The 19,493-nt window shown below is 36.6% G+C and overlaps 1 protein-coding gene across 15 annotated transcripts in view; it reads right to left on the reverse strand.

Annotated features, from left to right (window-relative positions):
• ZMYM4 (zinc finger MYM-type containing 4) overlaps positions 1-19,493 on the reverse strand; it is a 161,057-nt gene that overhangs the window by 20,543 nt on the left and 121,021 nt on the right. For all 15 annotated transcript variants that reach the window (XM_028844726.2, XM_028844727.2, XM_015135095.3 and 12 more), the window contains 14 exon segments: positions 15,787-15,937; positions 15,192-15,307; positions 13,795-14,070; positions 13,472-13,622; positions 12,007-12,179; positions 11,024-11,174; positions 9,166-9,306; positions 8,831-8,868; positions 7,762-7,906; positions 4,531-4,649; positions 3,654-3,825; positions 2,790-2,843; positions 2,210-2,389; positions 1,676-1,770 (listed from right to left, as the gene is read on the reverse strand). In XM_028844726.2, the coding sequence (XP_028700559.2) occupies positions 1,676-1,770; positions 2,210-2,389; positions 2,790-2,843; positions 3,654-3,825; positions 4,531-4,649; positions 7,762-7,906; positions 8,831-8,868; positions 9,166-9,306; positions 11,024-11,174; positions 12,007-12,179; positions 13,472-13,622; positions 13,795-14,070; positions 15,192-15,307; positions 15,787-15,937 (1,962 nt within the window).

A 19,493-nucleotide genomic window follows, 5' to 3' on the forward strand; every position in this document is an offset into this window, starting at 1 on the left:
ATCCATAAAATAACAAATTGATAAAAGGAACTTCCTCAAAATCAAAATCTGCTACTCATCATTACGAAAATAAAAAAGGAAGCAACAAAATAGGACCAAACTGATTTGATAAAGAAATTATGTCCACAGTAAAGAACACTTACAACTCAGCAAGATGACAACCAACCCAATAAAAAAATGAAAACAAAAAAATGTGCAAAAACTGTGAATAAACACTTTACCAAAGAAGACACATGAATGGCAAATACATATATTGAAAGATTCTCAACATCATTAATCATTAGGGAAAAACAAATTAAAACCATAATGAGGTACCACTATACATTGACTAGAATGGCTAAAATTTAAAATCAACAATACCAAGTGTTAGCAAAGTCATGGAGCAGATGGAACTCTCTCATACATTGCTGGTGGGACTGCAAAATGGTACATCTCCTTTGGAAAACAGTCTGGCAGCTTTCTTATAAAGTTAAAAATACACATAGCATAAAACCTAGCAATCTCATTCCTAGATCTTTTTCCTCAAGAGAAATGAAAACATATGTTCACACAAAGATTGATACTAAGATGTTCATAACATTTTGAGTAAGTTTTATTCAAAATAGCCCCAATCTGGAAACAACCCAAATTTTTATCACCTGTTAAACAGCTGAACAAATTATAATTTGTCCATATAATGAAATACTACTCAGAAATAAAAAGGAATCAACTACCGGGATTTGAATCTCAAAAACATTATGCTAAGTAAAAGAATTTAAACACAGAAGACTACATATTATAGGATTCCATTCATGTGAAATTTCAGAAAAGGCAAAGCAGTGGCATTGTGCATCAATCTGTACAGCAGATCGGTGGTTCTCAGCAGCCAGAGGGGCCGACTGCAAAAGGTCATAGTGGAACTTCTTGTTAAGTGGAATTGTTCATTATTGTGGTGGTAATTTTAAAAATAAAGCTATTATTCTTTCAACTTTGTATAGGAAAGCCCTGTCAATGTGAAAAACAGCCATGTGAACTTCACCATTTTACTATACTATAAAAATAGTGAACTACTCAGTATTCTTTATTTTTATTTTTTATTTTTATTTTTTGAGACGGAGTCTCACTCTTTGTCACCCAGGCTGAAGTGCAGTGGCCCAATCTTGGCTCACTGCAAGCTCCACCTCCCGGGTTCAGGCCATTCTCCTGCCTCAGCCCCCTGAGTAGCTGGGACTACAGGCGCCCGCCACCACGCCTGGCTAATTTTTTGTATTTTTAGTAAAGATGGGATTTCACCATGTTAGCCAGGATGGTCTCCATCTCCTGACCTTGTGATCTGCCCAACTTGGCCTCCCAAAGTACTCAGTATTGTAACATGTAAAAAGAGCTAAATTTAGAGGCTACTCAAAAAGATAAAAGCATATAAAAGAATTATAAAAAGCTTTTTAAAGTAAACAAAGGAATACAAAAGAAAATCCTTAACTATAGAAACAAAAAAAAAAAGTTCCTACTGAAAGAAATGTAAATAAAATACATGGCTCTTGAATTCAAAAAACAAAAGTATAAAATTACCAGGCTGCAAAATAATATATGGAACTACCTGACTCTGGCTGTTACAGAGTTTTGAAAGCAGCAGGAACTAAATAATGCTTGTAGAATGAAGGAAAGAAAAGTCTAGAAAAGTTAAGCTGCAGCTTACTCTTCGTCTGGGTTGGGGGAAGCCATCTCTGTGTCGTCGTCTTGTTCGGGAACGTGCCTGGATTCCCTGGCCTTTATTAAGTGGGTCAAAGGATTCTATAATAATCAGCAGAAAGTACAACGTGAGGTAAATAACTCACAAATTTAAATAAAGACTTAGACTAGGAAAGTAATATAGGGTAATCATCACTATATTCATTAGTTTGTTTGTGATAAAATAAGAATTCCACTTATAGATTTAAACCAAGGATATAGTGCATAAATGACAACTTCATTGGCAATCAAGAAAACCTCTTACATGGCTACTATGGGAAAGGTTAAAAATAATTTTAACCAAATTAACCACTTATAAGAACAAGAAGGTACAAATTAACACCTACAAAGCCAGGGGCTATTTGTGCTCTAGATTATGACCTCTTAACACATTACACTGTTATTATCAATAACAATTTGCACTGCTTAATAGTGTCAATTCAGAATTGTACCAATCTTCTAAAATAAAAACTTTTCAGTGGACAGGTTACTGTACACAAACCTGATGGAAAATCTGCTTCCAGGTCCTGTTCAGTTTCCCCTTTTGAGAACTGCTTCAATTCTGAATCAGCCTCTTGCACAGCATTTGACTTTAAGGCATAGTGATTCAGCTCTTCCTCCCAGCTATGTGGAGTAGATACTGCCTCTGATTCAAGATCACCACTGTATGTACTTCCTTGGTCTGAAATATATAGATAACAAGCCCTCAAAATAAAATAATAGCCTCATCTTGACATGCTCGGAAAACTTCCTGAACCCCTAAATACCAAAAAATTAGATATGGTTGATGGACAAATTATACAATCAAGAATGAAGTAACTTGTTCATCAGCCTCAAAGAACTGGATTCATATTTTTGGTAGGCACTTGAAAGCCTTATCTCAATTAATTTTTAAAACAAACATTTGAGGTGGCTTTTATTATTCCCACTACAAATTAATACACTTCATAGACATCTGATACCCCCCTTACAAATAGTTAAAATTACAAATATGAAATCGAAGTGTACTAATATTTTATAGGTTTCTATTACTAACAGAGGGTAGTATTTCTAAAAATCAAAACATATTTTCAACTACAAACCTTTTTCAAATATCTTGGTGTCTAGAAAGAGTTCCTGTTCAGAAGTTTGAGACTCTAAAGAAAAAGAAAAGCACATAAATAATTTATCTGTATAGACAACAAATTATATCTCAAATGAAATGACTGCACTATATACATCAATCATACTACAGAGTTCTAAGTAAGTAGATTTCATATGCAGAAAGAATAATTCATTAATAAAACTAGACACTAGGAATAAATGCAGTTAAACAGATTACCACTGTTAATGGGGATTCTGGTTAGTATCATGTGCTTTGGAGTCAAATGTATCTGGATTCAAGTTCCGGTTCCGCCACTTCTGGACTGCACAACCAAGGCAAGTCCTACTTTCCAGATCAGAAATTTGAGGTACATAGTACCCCCTCCCCACCCCATAAGGTTGTCGTGAAGACTGAATGGGTCAAGGCACAAAATGCACTGAGCACAATGCCTAGGGTATGGCAAGCACACAAAACGTTAACTATTGTTTTTATCATGATTCCACACTAGTAGTATGAGATCTATCTATCAGTTATTTTGAGCCAAATGGTTTTCCATCCTAAGGTTCTATTTACCCTCTACCAGCATGCTGGTTATTATCTAACAGGAATTCTTATGTGGAGACCATGGCTTCAATTAGAGAGATAATATTGGAAAATAATTGAATACCAATACTTGGTTTTCCTTCATAAAAACAGTAAGAGCTTTCAGAAGCACTAAAAAGTATAATCAACCTCACAGGCTTGGTATTCACAGACAATAAAGGTTTTAGAAACACCCTGTCTTATACTTAAAATTACTTGAGTCACCTGAAAATGTATAAAACGTGTTTTTTCTTTCTTTGCTTTTAAAGATTATACCAACCTCCCTGAGACAGAGTCTTCTCCTTCTCTTCATCTTCTGCAATCATTTCTGCCATCTCAAGGAGATCAGCTTCAAATGGATGTGTGGGAAGCTTTTCCTTAATGTCTTCAATACTCTCTGTAACTTTATCTTCACTATCCATTGAAGATGGAATAAGCATAGGGACGGGCATCTGAAAGACCAAGGATAGACTGAAGGCTTTCTTAGGCAACAGGTTTCTAGTCAAAAGTATGATTTGTGAGATGATTTAGGTATTAAAATAGTAAACAAATTTAGAATATATTCATTGCTAATGACTAAAATAGTCTTGCTAGTTTGCTTTTATAAGACTAGAGCCATTTAAATAAAATTTTGATAAGTGCTTTGGACACTCAACCAATTATGTCTCTGAATCCTCTAAAAGAATAATTCTATAACACACTTGCATTTTGTTTTTGTTGTTTTTGCTTGTATTTCTCACAATTTTCTTATAACTGTTTCCTTTAAGGACTCAGTACCTGGGAAAAATAAATTTGTAATTAAAAAATATATTTTCTTTAATCAAAAATGAGAATTATGTAAATCACAGTATTCTTTTCACCCTTACTAGAATCCAGGATTTCAACACACACCATTTCTGATCTTTTTCTATTTGAGTGGTCTCATTGTGCATGTAACTTTTTTAAAAAGCTACATTATAACCTTTTCTGAGAAGGGTGGGTACAAATAAAAGCAGTCATTTATATAATCCATGTTAAGTAATAATGGTAATATGATAACAGCCAATCAGAAGCAGATATATTTTACCAACAAATGAAAACCTTCTTCACAGAATTATACAATTTTAATTGAGGAAAATGCATGCTAAATTAGCTTTAATCTCTAAATGATTACTCACTGGAACTGGAATTCCAAATGGGACTGGAGCATATTGAGTATAAAGATGAAGAGGTATGGGAACAAACACTGGTACGGGAACTGGCACCACAATAATCTGGGGCTGACTTGGAGTGTCTTCTAACAATAACAACAACAAAATCACAAAAAGCAAACAAGGTTAGAAATATTTTAATAAGATTTCAAAATAAAAAAGCTTATGGAGGTTTATAGTTCAAAATAAGAGTGACCTGTGACACTACAGGAGTTCTTACAAAGGAGAAATAACTAAAGTAGCCAGAAAAAAAAAAAAATCTTGAGTATAGCACTGACAAAAAGTGGGTAACAAATATCAGTGATGTGAGGAGCAAATGAATGCAGGATATAATTTAGATGGATAAATCGAAAGGATTGAAACAGGGATCCTAGAATATAGGCATGGAAAACCGCTTGCTAAAGAGGAGGCTGAATAGGGAGGGGCCATTTCAGTCATGCTATAAGGCACATTTCAAAATCATTTGTAGTAGATAGTGGGGAGATACTGAAGATTTTTTTAACACAGAGTAGTGACGAAAATGACATCAAAAAGATTAATTTGGCAACAATTTCAGCACTGAATAAAAATATATCAACTGTTAAAATAGGAGGCAATTATAATATGTAGAGCTAAGATGATGGGAGACTACTCTAGGTTATGATACCTCCAAAAAAGAATAAATATATATAGCAGATGTTCTAAGTATTAAAAGGATGAAACAGAACTTGGAAAAAAACTTGGAGAAAGTAGCAAGACAGAGGACTTATTCCATTATTTACCCAGACAGTCCCCAACTTAACGATGATTCAATACAGGATTTTTCAATTTTATGATGGTGCAAAAACAAGTATATACCATACTTCTGTATAGCACTGAATAAATTACATGGTATTAAAAACTTTATTATAAAATAAGCTTTGTGTTAGATGATTTTGCCCAACTGTAGACTACTGTAAGAGTTCTCGGCATTTTTAAAATAGCCTAGGCCTAGTTATAATGTTCTGGAGGTTGGGCATATTAAACGCATTTTTGACTGATGATTTTTTTTAACATATGATGGGTACAACATTATAAGTCAAGGAGCATATAGAATCCTTTCTGTGTGTCAGAGAATATGGTAGATAAGTGTAAAATCATTAATCTAGGAGAAAGGTAATGCTAGGGACAGAAAGAGAAAAGCTAACAATTTGACTACAGTTAGAAGTGGGAAAATAATATGGCATGATTTTTTTTTTTTTTAACAGATGGGGGTCCCACTATGTTGCCCAGGCTGGTCTTGAACTCCTGGGCTCAAGTGATCCTCTCGCCTCAGCTGTCCAAAGTGCTGGAAGTATGGGCATGAGGCACCACACTTGGCCAATAAACTTTACATAATACAGCAGACATTAAAAAATTGGTACTTAATTTAGAAACATCTGATAACCAAACTACATAATACTAAATAAACTGCTATTGATTAAAAAAAAAAAAAAAAAAAAGAACTAAATCATTTATAGCCTTGCTATTTTGGTGTGTTCCATGGACCAGAAGCACTGAACTCTACCTGGGAGCTTATATGAAATGCAAAATCTCAGGCCTCACTGAATAAGAATCTACTTAGTAAAATTCCTGGATAATTCACGTGCATACTAATCTTTGAGAAGCAGTGGCTGACAGGATAGCCCTGCAGCTCTAGAAATCAAGAATCTCTTTCTAGTATAAAAATTCTGGGACTTTAAAAAAATGTTTAGTAGAGGCCGGGCATGGTGGCTCATGCCTGTAATCCCAGCACTTTGGGAGGCTGAGGCGGGCAGATCACCAGGTCAGGAGATCGAGACCATCCTGGCTAACACGGTGAAACCCCGTCTCTATTAAAAATACAAAAAGATTAGCTGGGCACGGTGGCGAGCGCCTGTCGTCCCAGCTACTCAGGAGGCTGAGGCAGGAGAATGGCGTGAACCTGAGAGGCGGAGCTTGCAGTGAGCCAAGATCGTGCCACTGCACTCCGGGCGACAGAGCCAGACCCCATCTCAAAGAAAAAAAATTTTTAGTAGAGATGGTCTTGCTATGTTGCCCATGCTGGTCTTCAACTCTTGGGTTCAAGTGATACTCCCGCCTCAGCCTCCCAAACTGCTGGGATTATAGGTGTGAGCCACCACAATCGGCCAAAATTCCAGGACTTTTTGATGGCAGCATGAGGAGCTACAAAGATCTATTCCTTAGTGAAACAAGCAAAGAGGGTGAAAATGATTTAAAAACAGACATTTAAATTCTTGGGAAATTGTCCTAAAGGCATATACCAAATGAAGAAACATTTATTCAAGAAAATCTGTTTAAAATTTGGTAAGAACAGAGAGAGTCTGACATTTCAGCCATCACAACTCAGCTCAGATTGACAGAAACTCCACTCTGGGTAGCTGTGGCCAATAAAAATGGGCTTCCCTCCCCTCAGCTTCCAATCAAGTGTTACCGTATCTCATCAAGAATGGTAGGCCACAAGCATTTCTCATCCCCGCCAACTGAAAGCTGAAGAGGCTAAATTCCTGGTGAGTACGGGCAAGAGGTCAGGGGCTTCCCTTCACCCAGTTTCCATCCACTGGATGGAGGCTCTACCCTAGGAAAAGCAGGCCAAGAACACTGGGATCCTGATCACCCTCACCCCAGCTCACTCGTAGGACAGAAGTTTCATGCCAGGAGAGGCAAGCCAAGAAGGCCAGAGACTACCACCCTGCCCAGCATCCACAGAGGTGGCTCAGAGATTCTACCTGGGTGTGGGGGGGACAGTTCATTAAAAACAAACAAACAAACAAACAAAAAGCTCTGAAGCTCTCTCAAAAGGAACTGACTTCATTTGAAACAGTGTGGAGTAGCCAAAAGAGACTATGGAGTAGTTCAAACCTAAGGTCACACTGTAAAACAATAGCACTTCCTAGAAGCCTGTCCATATAATTCCAAACCTTATGCTCATTCTATAATATAACATTGTCATTAATAAAAGAATTAAATGACTTGCTCACAGTATGGTATCACTGATTAACTTCCTTCTCTTTGACCCAACTTGTTAAGCCTCAGATGAGGAAAATACCTAACTCACAGGGATGCTGTGAGAACTAAACTGGGCAATGTACACAAACAACCAAACACATCACCTAGGAAATAGCAGGTATGCAATGTAAGTAAATCCTACATTTCTTTCCCTTAAAAAATTAATAAAGAAAGAAAGACCAAGGAACATACCTGTCTGGCATTCTTTGTTTTGGGTATGTGGTTTGCAAGAAGTGGCTTTAGTCTGTGTGATGGGTTTGCATAATAAAGCTTTGTTCTTCAAAAGCCTTGGAGGTTGGGAAGGTGGCAGTTTCAGGGCATCTGTTTGAGTACTTGCCTAGTAAAAAAAAAACAAATTAGAAACCAAAAACATTTTTTGAAATATCGCTGTAATTACAAGAAATATTATAATTTTAAAAGAAATGCCATATTGGAATTACATGGAGGACATAGCAAGTAAATATTCAACCAAATGTATGAGAAATACAATACTCCTAAAATATTAATAGTAATCAAGGAATGTTTTAATAACTATATATTACTCTGCATGTCTCTAATCACAATTTCTATTTACCAAGAAAAATGCTATTTCTATTATAACACATTGTTGATCAATAACAATGTTGGCTAAGTTTAAAATGAGAATTCTTACTTCCCGATTAAGACACAGGGGACTTAGATTCAAGATAACTTGGATAACTAGAAATAACAGAATCACTTATGATCATTTAAGTAACTTGAATAAAGACAATGTGAAAGTTATCCCAGAAACCTGGAGAAACACTTCAGAAATGCCACTGTTCCAGTCATAAGTTTTTCTCATTATTTATTTTCTTCTTTTAAGAGACAAAGCAGAAAATATTAATGGGTTAAAAAAAAGTTGTTTTTTTTTTTACAGTATAATCTGTACTGGGTTGGGGGGAGGATAAGCTACACTTTATAAATATTTTATTTATAACCTGAGTACATCACAAAACATCCAAAAGTCTTTCATGCCTAAATCCTGTACAATGTACTTCAATTTTGTGTAATTAAAAAAAAACTTTTAGTAACTACATAGCCAGCATTCAAAGATATTAAAGTACATAAAAGACCTATTTAAATAGCCAGAAAATCCTATTCCTGAACAAAGATTAAATGAGCTAATGAAATCTATTTCATATAATAAATAAAGGTGGGCAAATCAGCTCACACATATTTATACTGTACAAAAATGAAAAATAAATACAGTGACAATACCAATAAAAGTAATAAAACTTACATCACCAATGATTTTCGCTGTTACTGTTGGAACTGCACCTTGATATAAATTAAAACATAAATTTAGGATCTTTACAATTGTTTTAACATTAGCATTAAAAATTGATTATCAGTACATAAACACAAACCCTCATATGAAGAACATGTGTTAATTTAATTCAATGGAAGAGACTAGCAATTCTAAGGTATAAGATGAGATATGAAATTTGTGCAGCGAGCTACCATTCCTATTATGAATGTGTCAAATGTATGAAAATAATCCCTGATGAAAGGAAGTTAGAGGACCACTGCATTCAACCTAAATAGGCTAGATAAATGCTTTCCAATCAAGCCTACCTTGTAAGACACTGTTAGAATTCACTGTGGGCTGAGCAGCAGGGGCACTTGCCAATGATACTACATTGGCTATAACTGGAGTCGAATCTTTTCTCAGAGATGGGGGTCCTGCTGAAGCAGCTTGAACCATGGAAATACTTGCTGATTAAAATAAACAAAAATAAGGAAACCTCATGTGATTTATATGTACTTACACAGAAACTATTGCAAGGAAGTTAAACAATGTTTTCAGGTTTGAGTAATTTCTGTTGGAGCAAAGTCACTGTAGGATTAACTGGGTTTTGGTTTTCTTTTTTTTTTTTTTTTTTTTGGAGACAGAGTCTTGCTCTGCCGCCCAGGCTGGAGTGCAGTGGCGTGATCTCAGCTCACTGTGACCTCTGCCTCCCGGGTTCAAGCGATTCTCCTGCCTCAGCCTCCCAAGTAGCTGGGACTACAGGTGTGTACTACCACGCCCAGTTAATTTTTTGTATTTTAGTAGAGACAGAGTTTCACCATGTTGGCCAGGATGGTCTCGAACTCCTGACCTCGTGATCCGCCTGCCTCAGCCTCCCAAAGTGCTGTGGTAACAGGCGTGAGCCACCATGCCCTGGTTTTCTACTTTTTAACTAGTAAAACTTGAAAGTTTTCTATTTACTTTATCTTTACATGAAAATGCAACAAATAGTCTAACTTAACAACCAACAATGCAAATCCCCAAACACACAATACCAATGAAGATCACAGGTTAGGTTTAATGGACAATTAAGCCTAATGTTTTTCTTAAATCTTGCCTTTATATAGAAAGAATTTTTTTTTTAAGTTTTGGAGTAGGCTCTTATAGATTTTGCTTTTATTTGTAAGGAGACTATACTTAAAATTCTTCTCACTTTCAGGATGATACTAGTGTTGTTTGTTTTTAAATAATAAATTTTCTGAGATAAAATGGCCTAACTCTGCACACAGTGTGTAGTCTTGATAAGTTAAGTCCTGATACAATAAGTAAGCAACAAAGAGGAAGGGGCACCAGGTCGGGGAGAACAATGAGTAGTTACTCTGAGAGATCGCCTCCTACAGGTAGCCCCAGGAGCATGGAGCATGGCTTCATTCTGTAAGTAGCCCCCTACAGCAGGACCTTATAAAACTTCCCTCAAGCCCCTGCCTCTTTGCAGACTTCCCCTTCTCTGCTGTGCTGCTCACTGAAACCTTGCAACATATTTTCACACTTTCTCTAATAAATCTGCCTTTACCTATGACTTTCTTGGTAAATTCCTTTACAGCCCCGTGACACTGGCCCCAACTAGTCACACCCATGACATGACATATAGTTTTATTTTATTTTAATTTTTTAGAGGCAGGGTCTCACTCTATCATCCAGCTGGGATTGCAGTGCTGTGGTCACAGCTCACTGAACCCTTGAACTCCTGGCCTCAAGCTCTCCTCCCACCTCAGCATTCGAAAGGTGGTGGGACTACAGGCATGAACCATCACACCTGGCCTGCATATGGTATATTTAAAAGGTCATGTGATTTCGACTTTATGTCTTTTGTTATAAGTAGTCTCAAAGGATTTTTTAAGGAAGCCAATTATACTCAGTTACAAACCATTAACTGTTATCCTTTCCCATAAACTTCAGTTCTTACAGAGTTTATTTGATTCAATATTCTCAAAGAAACCTATTTAATAAAAAACTCATTTTACTCAGCTTTAATCTAAGGTGTTCAACAAAAAAAAAAAAACTAAATGTTAATGATACTGAATACAAGGAAAATGAGGTTTCATGAAATTAATGACAACTGTTTACACAGTTCCTGATCTGTAAAAGAACAGTAGTTTCTAGTATTGACCAAAGACTCCATTCAGTACTTAAGGTTAATTTTACCTGCATTATTTTGTGAAGGCGGGTCACATACACTTTGCTGATTACAGAACATTAAGATACAAAGCAGGTTACAGAAATGTTTCATTTCCCCGCGCCATTTCAAGGACTCACTGAGTTTACCCTGTCGCTTACAAGCATCACATTTGGCCATCTAAAAAAAAGAAGGTAGTCAAGGAGTAAGAAACAAATTATCTGCAGTCTGACAGGACAAAAATAGGACACACATAACAAGTGAGGAAATTAACTTAGAATTTAGATCACAAAATTAAAGTTTGTCTTTATCAATTATTTTATACCTTTTGTTTTTTTGAGACGGAGTCTCGCTCTGTCACCCAGGCTGGAGTGCAGTGGCGCAATCTCTGCTCACTGCAAGCTCCGCCTCCCAGGTTCACGCCATTCTCCTGCCTCAGCCTCCCCAGTAGCTGGGACTACAGGTGCCTGCCACCATGCCCAGCTAATTTTTTTGTGTTTTTAGTACAGACAGGGTTTCATCATGTTAGCCAGGATGGTCTCAATCTCCTGACCTCGTGATCTGCCCACCTCAGCCTCCCAAAGTGCTGGGATTACAGGCGTGAGCCACCGCGCCCGGCTAATTTTATACTAATTTTTTTTAAAAAACATGTAACATACAGACTTCACTCTACAGCAATTAAAAAACAAAGTGAAATAAAAATAAGGTCTATCTTCCTCAGACTTCAGAAGACAAATTCACTTTATTTAAATAATAAATGAATAAAATTATAAGTTTAAATGTTTTAACGTCTTAAGACTGATATGTCTCCTACAGGAAATTAAAAACAAAAGAAAGAAAACTTCAATAACATTAAAGTCTTTCTAAATCTTATATTAATTGCTAGAAGGCATAAAACATTTAATACTTTAAAGTTTTAAATAATTAAATTGTCCTTTATATGACATGAAATTTAAAAAGGGAATAATTTATGCCCTAGCTTGAAAAACACAGGAATGTGAATTCTATTTACCTGATAGAACAAAACTGTATATTTGGACATGCATTCTTCACAACAGAACTCTTCCACTTTCCCTCCTAAATTATTCTGTACCAATTTGGGAGATGTCTGTAAACAATAACTGCACATTTTACAGTGATTTCCCCAACGTTTTGCCAAGTCATGTTTATAAAGCAATTTGCAACCTAAAAATCAGGAAAGATAAAATTAAATTAGGTAGAAATATTAGTTTTCTGCATCTTTAAATGGTCTAGGACAGGCCGGGTGCAGTGGCTCACACCTGTAATCCCAACACTTTGGGAGGCTGGCGGGAGGATTGCTTGAGCCCAGCAGTTTGAGACCAGCCTGGGCAACATGGCAAGACCCCATCTCAAATGAAAACAAAAACAACAAAAAAAGAAAAATAGTGGCCTAGGACAAAATGTTCACACTTGGGTCCTGACCAGTTCACAGATAAAGAGATCAACGTAGATTATCTATACTAGTTTTTGTTTTGTTTTGTTTTGTTTTTGTTTTAAATTATATAAGACAGGATAGGACAGAAGAGAAAGCATTAAACTGCATTGGTTTTATTTCATGAAACTTTTGGGGCCAGGCATAGTGACTCCCACCTGTAATTCCAGCACTCTGGGAGGCCAAGGTGGGTGGATCACCTGAGGTCAGGAGTTCCAGACCAGCCTGGCCAACATGGTGAAGCCCCGTCTCTACTAAAAATACAAAAATCATCCAGGTGTGGTGGCGGGTGCCTGTACTCCCAGCTACTCAGGAGGCTGAGGCAAGAGAATCGCTTGAACCCAGGAGGCAGAGGTTGCAGTGAGCCAAGATCGCTCCATGGCATTCCAGCCTGGGTGACAGAGCAAGACTCTGTCTCAAAAAACAAAATTTTTATTTAGGTATGTGAAAATATACGGGTCACAGTGTAAATGTATTTCTTCTTTTGTGTTATCAAAAGGTTTGAAAGCCCTTGCTCTAGAAGGCTAACTTAATACCGCTTTAGAGTAAAATAAAACATTATAAACATACAGAATAGTTATCTAAATAAGGAAAACAATCTTCCACATGTTAATTTGCATATTCAAACCATTTATATTCAGAAAAATAATGGCTGTTTAAAACAATAAAAGTATAACCTTAGAATATTACCATAATTTAAGGCATTCCATTTAGAAATAAGTACAAGAACTAGAAGATCTTTGAGGTCCCCATCAACCTAATAATGGGGAACCTAAGGATATTAAATGTTGTTCACATCACATTCTTCTGCATTATACTTTGCAAATCTTTCACTTCATTTTAACATCCACATAATATAAGAAAACTGATCAAAAAAGAATGAACTAAGTGTAAATGAATCGGAAAGGCATTTACGTTATACATAAACAATAAAACAGATTAACCCTAGAGTGAAAGCTTAAATCATCAACTGCTTTTAAAACAACCAACATGCTCAGTAGGTAAGATAATCTTCTGTCTTTACCTTCACTACAGAATGACTTGTCAGCACCTGAGAACCGAACAGTCTCCTTTACAATTTTCTCAATTTTACAATATTCACACATTGCCATTACATTATTTATTTTCTTATATTCATCAGAACAATTCTTGCCACAGAACTGAAACATTTTGCCCTGCAAAGAAATAATCATTAAGTACTAATTAAACATTTGGTTTGTCTTATGGAACTCCATATCTCCCTTACTTTCAAAACAAATAGTGTAATTTTGGGAGATGCAAAGTTAAAAATAATTTTACAAATAGACCTATGTATACTCAAAATCTTATGAACATGCTATACTTTACCTTATAGTCAAGAAGTTCTGGTTTTGTGGCAAAAAGACGGTTACAGTGTTGACATTTGAGTTTCACAACACTTCGTGCAAACCCAACATGCTGGGACTGGGCAGCGAGACGCTGGAGACCAGCCGCAGCAGAGCTACTGATGGAGGTGGGAGAAACAGCAGACGTGCTACCTCCTCCAGCTGACACTGTGGAACCTGTGGGGATGCTTACAATTACTTGGCCCTGAGACAAGGGCACTACTGAAGAATTCATTCCAGTTGGTTTGTTGAATAAATTCTGGAAAAACAAAACAACGAAAAGGATCAATTTAATCTTTGTTAAAACAAAGAAGTATCGCACGCCTACATATGCCAAGCACAGTTCTAGGCATGTAAGGTACATCTATTAACAGGCAATGTTCCTGCCTCTGAGTAGCTTATAACGGAATGGGGGGAGTCTCATTTATGATGAAAAAATAAAATAATTTAACTAATAATCTTCCTCAAAAATAATATCTTCCCAATAGATAATATGGGTGATAAAAGTACCATTCAATTTTATAGAGGGCAGTTAAATGAAACTCCAAATACAGAATGAACTACAAATCCAAGTTTAATAGGAATGACATACAAACTTACACAATCCAGGCCCTAGCAAACACCTAATAAATGTGCATTACTATAGTAGGTGATAGGTTTGAATTTGTGTCCCTGACCAAATCTTATGTCCAATCATAATCCCCAATGTTGGGGGAGGAGCCTGGCAGGAAGCGACTGGATCATGGGGGTGGATTTCTCCCCTGCTATTCTGTTGCTAGTGAGTTCTCAGGAAATCTGGTTGTTTAAAAGTGTAGCACCTCCCCACTTCTCTCTTTCCTCTTGATCCCATCATGTAAGACGTGCCTGCTTCCCCTTCGCCTTCCGCCATAATTGAAAGTTTCCTGGCCGGGCGCGGTGGCTCACGCCTGTAATCCCAACACTTTGGGAGGCCAAGGCGGGTGGATCACGAGGTCACCAGATCAAGACCATCCTGGCTAACATGGTGAAACCCCGTCTCTACTAAAAATACAAAAAAAATAGCCGGGCGTGGTGGTGGGCGCCTGTGGTCCCAGCTACTCGGGAGGCTGAGGGAGGAGAATGGTGTGAACCCGGGAAGCGGAGCTTGCAGTGAGTCGAGATCCCGCCACTGCGCTCCAGCCTGGGCGACAGAGCAAGACTCTCAAAAAAAAAAAAGAAAAAGAAAGTTTCCTGAGGCCTCTCCAGCCATGCTACCTGTACAGCCTGTGGAACTGTGAGCCACTTAAACCTCTTTCTTTATAAATTACCCAGTCTAGGGTATTTCTTTAGAGCAGTGCAAGAACAGACTCATACAGTAGGTGACTCACTGACTGAAGAAGAGGAAGGTTCCTGAAGTCATACCTGGAAAGCTACCACACAGCTGTAGCTGCAGAAGTTGCGTATACTTCCATCTGACATGGCCAGGTGATACTGAGGAATTGCTGAGGTTTTACAACTGTTACACTGAACTTGTACACCTTAGCAAATAAAAAATAAAACCAATGAGTAATATGTACAGATGTACACAAAAGTATGAGAAATTAAATAATATACAAGAAAGGAAAATTCAAGGGTCAGGGTAAGTTGTACGAGCTGAAACTAAATCACGTCACATATAGGCAAAAACTAACCTAATACTGAAAATTTTTCTTTCCAATTTAAATTAATCAAAGTCTGCCCTGAACCTACCAAATAAATGAAACTTCAAAGAAATCAGGTGTGGATAAAGAAAATATATAAAAGAAGTCATATGAAAGCATTTTGGTAAGGGGGAAATGCATAAATAGGCATGCAAGTAAATAAATAAGCAATCAAGGTAACCGGTGATATTTTACAACAAATATCTGAAATATGTTAAATTTGCCTTAAAAATCAACCAAAAAATATACCTTAAAAACAAAGCAATAACCGTAATTTTTCAACTATTACATTTCATAGTTTATGAAACCAATATTACCTGCAGAAGTAACCATTTTAACTCTGTAAGCAGATAAGCAATTAACAGAACAGAAAAGCTCTGTCTTCCCCAAGCTATTGGTATTTTCAATCATTTCTGCTGAGGATCTCAATGATTTGCAAAGCGCACATGGTGTAATTTTGGCTGATTTCTATTAAGAGAATAAAACAACATTCATTTTTACTAAATTCCTAGTAAAAGCATAATTCTTTGAAATGTTTATACTCAACACTTTTGAAATACTTGAAATCAGTGATTTTCAAACTTTTATGACTGTAATCCTCAATAAGAAGTTTCACGGTACACACATACTTCCGAGATTTTGCATCTGTGTATTATGCATGTATGTAATAAAACTGAAAACAGTTTTACACAGGAATAAATATCATGATAACATGTAATGCATGTTATTTTTTGATATTTTCCAATCTATTCTATTTCATTAAAAAAGTAATGCGGCCGGGCTCAGTGGCTCACTACTGTAATCCCTGCACTTTGGGAGGCCGAGGTGGGTGGATCGCCTGAGGTCAGGAGTTCAAGACCAGCCAGGCCAACATGGTGAAACACCGTCTCTATAAAAATACAAAAAAAAAAAAAATTATCTGGGAGTGGTGGCAGATGCCTGTAATCCCAGCTATTCAGGAGGCTGAGGCAGGAGAATCACTTGAACGCAGGAGGCGGAGGTTACAGTGAGCCAAGATCGTGCCACTGCACTCCAGCCTGGGTGACAGAGCAAGATTCTGTCTCAAAAAAAAGAAAAAAAATAATGCTGGTTATAACCTAGTAATTAATTTCAGGGTCTATTAATAGGTCATAACCATAGTTTTAAAAACATTAAATAACAGGAAGTTCATGCTTTTATACTGTATCATCCTATAAATTGAAATAACCCCCCAAAGGTGCTTATAAATATGAATTTAAGGAAATTAGTAAACTTATTAGGCAACTTATTGGCAAATAGTCTACCACTAATAAATAAAAAAATACTCTGTAAGCGTAAAGTGAGAGCAAACCTGGGATATCACAGGTGTCCAAATACAAACAACCAGAGTCCGTTATCTTAAGTCTTCACCCAATTAGGGATTCAGCAGCAAAGAATGCTAAGTATTATTAACATATCACACATTCAGGATAATTTATAAAGTATGTCCAGCACCAATTAGGAGATTTTTAAGAGCAATCTTCCTTCTTAAAGAATCAATATGTGAAACTTGACATTAAAATAAATACACAGTAAAGTGAACATATGCCTGAATGCTGGAATGTCTTCTAAATCTCTAAACCCATTTCCCTCTCCTCCCTAATGAGGACTGTAAAAGCAAACCTCATTTGTAAAGACCCAGGTCAAGAGTTACCTCTGTGAAGCTTTCACTGATAGTCTCATCTTTCCCTATCAAGTAGAGCTGACTATGCTCCCTTTGTGGCCCACTGTACCCAGAATACTTCCATCATGGCATCTCTGTTTACTCATCTATATGTCTGTCTTTCTCAGGAGACAGGCAGCCCCTCAAAACAGAAATTACATCTAATGCTTGTTGAATGAATTATATATAAGGAAGAAAGGAAAGTAGCAGAAATGACCATCTACAATGCCCCAGTTACATACTAGGCATTCTTTCATCCTTACTTTCTATAATCCTAAAAACACCCCAGTGACATAGGTGGTATTACAGTTATTTACAGATAGAAAAACTGGGACTCAGGGAGCTTAGCTGCTTTCCCCAAGGTAAAACTGTATTTGAACATAAGGTCTGGAATTAAATCTACATCTGCCTTACTTCTAAATTCCAGTTCTTTCTCTACCACAGCAGATATAATACATGAGAAATTTAATAGATTTTGGCTAAATTAAAAGTAAAGGATAAATTTAAAATTAAGATGTTTCATCCTATTTCTCCCTCTCTTGTGGACTACGACTCATCTTTCAATGGATTGAATCCAAGTAACTTTTAGTACCTGATACAGTATCAGGAAAAGAACAGTCTTTTGGAAAAAGATAAAACAATGAAGATGTGGGGATTTTTTTTCCTTTGAGAACAAAAGGAAAATTCCAAATTTACTACAAAGTTTAAATTCCAAAATTAGTACAAAGTTTTAAGAACAATTAACAAGAAAGTTCCTAATCAATGCTATTAAATTCACCAATTTGGTAAACTGTATAAAAATTTACTATTCTAAGGAAAAGAATGTTAGCAAATGCACTTACATAAAGAGACATTATAAAATTAAAAATATTAAAAGTACTTACCTCGTAAATATATACATCTACTATGGACCCACAAAAATTAAAACTATATATATATATATAGCATTTACTATTCCTTTAAGTTTATCAATTTTAAAACTAATATTTGGTCAAAGTTCACTAACAAATCGAATACACACAAAACTACATAAAAGACATTTGTTACACAGAGTTCATCCAGTTCATCCCATGCACACCTCATCAATTCACAAATATATAATTCACATCTATTTTTTCCTATTTCATAAAGATAAGAAAAATCCTTTACTGTAACAATTAATGATATAATTTTGATTTTCTGGCTTTCAATTTTAATTCTGTGAATCAGATTTCAAGAATACATATGCAACTTGAACCTTTCCTTATCAAATAAGAAGTATATATGCAAATCTCACATGCTGGAAAGAAGGCTATACACCAAAATGACAGGATTTGTTATCTATGAGAGATACACTATATTTCTTCGTGTTTGTTTTTTTTTTAACTTTCAAAATATTGTTGAAGAATACAAATCACTTTTGAAATAAAAAAGCCATATTGGCCAGGCCTGGTGGCTCACACCTGTAATCCCAGCACAGGGATTGGGAGGCTGAGGCAGGTGGATCACTTGAGGTCAGGAGTTCGATACCAGCCTGACCAATATAGTGAAACCTCATCTCTACTAAAATTACAAAAAAATTAGCCAGGCCTGGTGGTGGGCGCCTGCAATCCTAGCTACTTGGGAGGCTGAGGCAGGAGAACTGCTTGAACCAGGGAGGCAGAGGTTGCAGTGAGCAGAGATCATACCACTGCACTCCAGGATGGGAGACAGAGAGTGAGGCTCCATCTCAAAAAAAAAAAAAAAAAAAAAAAAGCCATACTCTAAAAACATGTATTTCAAATGCATAAACATGTATAAACAAATGCATGAACAAAACTGCTGCTTATAGAACTCTTTATGAATATTTAATGCACATTTATTCAACAAATACTATTTCCATATAAAGAATACCAGTTAAGCAAGTAGTAAATTCTCTCTCTCTCTCTCTCTCTATATATATACACACACACACACACACATACATATATATCTTTTTTTTTTTTGCGACAGAGTTTCGCTCTTGTTGCCCAGGCTGGAGTGCAATGGCGCGATCTTGGCTCACTGCAACCTCCACCTCCCGAGTTCAAGCGATTCTCCTGCCTCAGCCTCCCGAGTAGCTGGTATTACAGGGATATGCCACCACACCTGGCTAATTTTTGTATTTTTAGTAGAGATGGGGTTTCTCCATGTTGGTCAGGCTGGTCTCGAACTCCCGACCTCGGGTGATCTGCCCGCCTCAGCCTCCCAAAGTGCTGGGATTACAGGTGTGAGCCACCAGGCCTGGCCAATATGGCTTTTTTATTTCAAAAGTGATTTGTATTCTTTAACAATATTTTGAAAGTTAAAAAAACTTTTTTAACACCCGGCCAGTAAACCCAATAT

Source organism: Macaca mulatta, chromosome 1 (assembly GCF_049350105.2).
Source record: "Macaca mulatta isolate MMU2019108-1 chromosome 1, T2T-MMU8v2.0, whole genome shotgun sequence".
In the NCBI taxonomy this organism is placed as follows: Eukaryota; Metazoa; Chordata; class Mammalia; order Primates; family Cercopithecidae; genus Macaca; species Macaca mulatta.